This window comes from Montipora capricornis, chromosome 5 (assembly GCF_036669925.1).
Source record: "Montipora capricornis isolate CH-2021 chromosome 5, ASM3666992v2, whole genome shotgun sequence".
In the NCBI taxonomy this organism is placed as follows: domain Eukaryota; kingdom Metazoa; phylum Cnidaria; class Anthozoa; order Scleractinia; family Acroporidae; genus Montipora; species Montipora capricornis.
The window spans coordinates 16,972,407-16,974,788 of record NC_090887.1 but is presented as its reverse complement, the minus strand read 5'-3'; the positions used below and the strand labels follow the sequence as shown (position 1 = coordinate 16,974,788).

At 39.6% G+C, this 2,382-nt stretch overlaps 1 protein-coding gene across 1 annotated transcript in view; it reads right to left on the bottom strand.

The window, feature by feature from the left end:
- LOC138049708 (uncharacterized) overlaps positions 1-485 on the bottom strand; it is a 4,110-nt gene extending 3,625 nt beyond the window's left edge. Inside the window, exon 1 of the mRNA XM_068896111.1 lies at positions 406-485. Coding sequence (XP_068752212.1) covers positions 406-480 — 75 coding nt within the window. The 5' untranslated portion in view covers positions 481-485. The remainder of the gene's footprint in view (positions 1-405) is intronic.
- Between the last annotated feature and the right edge of the window lie 1,897 nt (positions 486-2,382).

Sequence of the window (2,382 nt, the reverse complement as noted above, 5' to 3'; positions counted from 1 at the left end):
GTGTGACCATCGCCGGAGTTTGAGCGTGACTGATCTCGGAGAAGTCTGATTTTATCTTCGAGATGTGAGGTAAGCTAGAAATTAGTTGCCAGCCTTTCCTTTATTTGGGTACGAGTGACAACCCGGGAATTTGAGAAGTCGCTTAAATCGCATTCAATCAGGCAAATAACCACACAAAAAGCGAGAAAGTCACCGCGACAATAAAGTGCGGCCGTTTTTTGAGAAATTTTGCGTGTAAATATCACTTTCAGTTTGTTATCGAGATTCCCAATACAAGTGATCACGAAGCAGAACCCGGGAGCAGAACCCTTGGCATGTGTGGATATCACGCGTATTGGATTATTTTCCAAGTAAGTTTAAAATAAAGCAGAGGTGAAACATCTTTCCAATAATTTTTTCACTCACTTGAAGCGCCTGAGCTTTACATGCGTCCTCAACAAATTGTCTCAAGCTGTCATCCTTGTTCTCTCTGTCGTCCATCTTGTTTTGACAGAAAAGACATTTCAATGGAATTACATACAGCGTAGCACTCAGTCGCCCGCAAGTTGGAGATCTATTACTTTACCAGTCGAAGTCGCAGCACTTTTCCTTGCAAAGTATTCAGTAAAAATGTGGACAATTTCAAATACGAAACCAAAGGATTGCTCCATTGATTCCTCTCAAAGAAGCTCCTAGCCAACCCAAGGCAAAGATTGCCTCCTCCAAATAGAATTTGATTTGATTTCCCTCAATCGGGTAGCCCACATTAAATATTCAGGGCACCCAACGAGAATATAGTTCAAAACCACTTAAACATAGCATTGTTAAACGCATTTTAGTATTTAAACGGTAGATATAGGCATATCTTTATCCCCTAAAAATTTTTGATCTGTTCGGATTTCCTAGCTGAAAGTCTAGTGATCCGAAAATTATAGGGATCAAAACTTACCTTTTCGAAAATTTCAGCCAGAAAAAAGGCTCCCGAAAATTCTAGGTGACCTTTTTTGGGTAAAAATCTGTTTAAAATGGGCAATTATACCATTTTTTAGTTGTTCGAAAATCCTAGGAAAGGCAGGCAAGTAAGAAATTTTACAACAAATGTTCCGAAAATTCTAGATCTCAAATCGTCTTCCGAACAGATATTTTCCGAAAACTGACGTTGGGTGCCCCTGAATATTCGAGATGCACTGTTGTAATCACTTTTACGAGCTGAAAGCTGCACAAATATTTAACATCAGAACAGCGTACGATTTGTTCAAGTTGGCCCAATGACCTTGCAACAGATTGCAGCTTTACATCCGCAAGTCTTAATACTACTGATCGATCATCCAAGTTTATAAATCCAACAACAAATACTTGCGGAGCAAGGCAATTTCTCACGTTTCATTCGGTACGACAAAATCAATAACAACACTTAAGTCTTAACGTCTTTGTCTTACTACTCGCTAGTGATTTAGTTAAGCATTAAGGAGAGAATGGGGATAAAACAACCTAAATATTGACATGTTTTCAGCGTTCCAGTTAAATTGTTCACGTGGGGGGTTATGTAGACCATTTGAGGGGTCACCCAGACGTCATGCCAGCATTGGCCCTTTGGCTCACATGTTCACGCGTTGAATTTTACTTTTCTAAGTTTTGGTAATAAATTCAGTGCAAAGATAACAAAACTAGCCTGCAAGCAGGCTCTTTGAAAATGGCGCGGGGACGAAATATAGGTCGGAAAAATTGGGGCTATATTTCAACTGCGCGCCATTTCAACGGAAGAGTCTGCTTGCTTGCTATAACAAAACACGCTCTTGAGTAAAACTCTCTTATTTCTTCTTTAAGTGAAATGGTCTACAAAAATCTAACTGCAAATTGCTCTGACGGCCGTTTTCCTGTACGTCATGCATATTTTACAGTTGCACTAAACAAACGTTTGCTCTACACACTAAGGAAGGACTGAACATGTTGTTTCCGCATCATAATTCCTCTTCTTCTCAGTCTAATCTGATGCCAGGTAAAAACTTTTTTGGCTTTACGTTTGCACCACAAAGTATCGCAAAAGCTGGGAGTTCCAAATAAAACGCAAGCCAAAAGACAGATGAAGAAAAAAATAGCATAGTCTCTGTAAAAAACTCTGAATTTTGAATTCTCAGCGAAAGATTCATGATAATCGATCCTAAAAACACCAAAATTTCTGCAGCCTCTGACTTCTAGGAAGCAAGGGGAAGGTCATGATTTTCTGTCAAAAGGAAGAAATTGATCACGTGCTAGCTAACCACAAAGGTACACATACATGTAAGCACCTTGTGTCAAGGTTTTTGTTTACATTGAATGAACTACGGGGAAGAATATAGTCTCCTTCGCAGCCGTCTTTCGGGATGTCAAGTCGTTCGCCGCTTTCAGAGTTAAACAATAAAC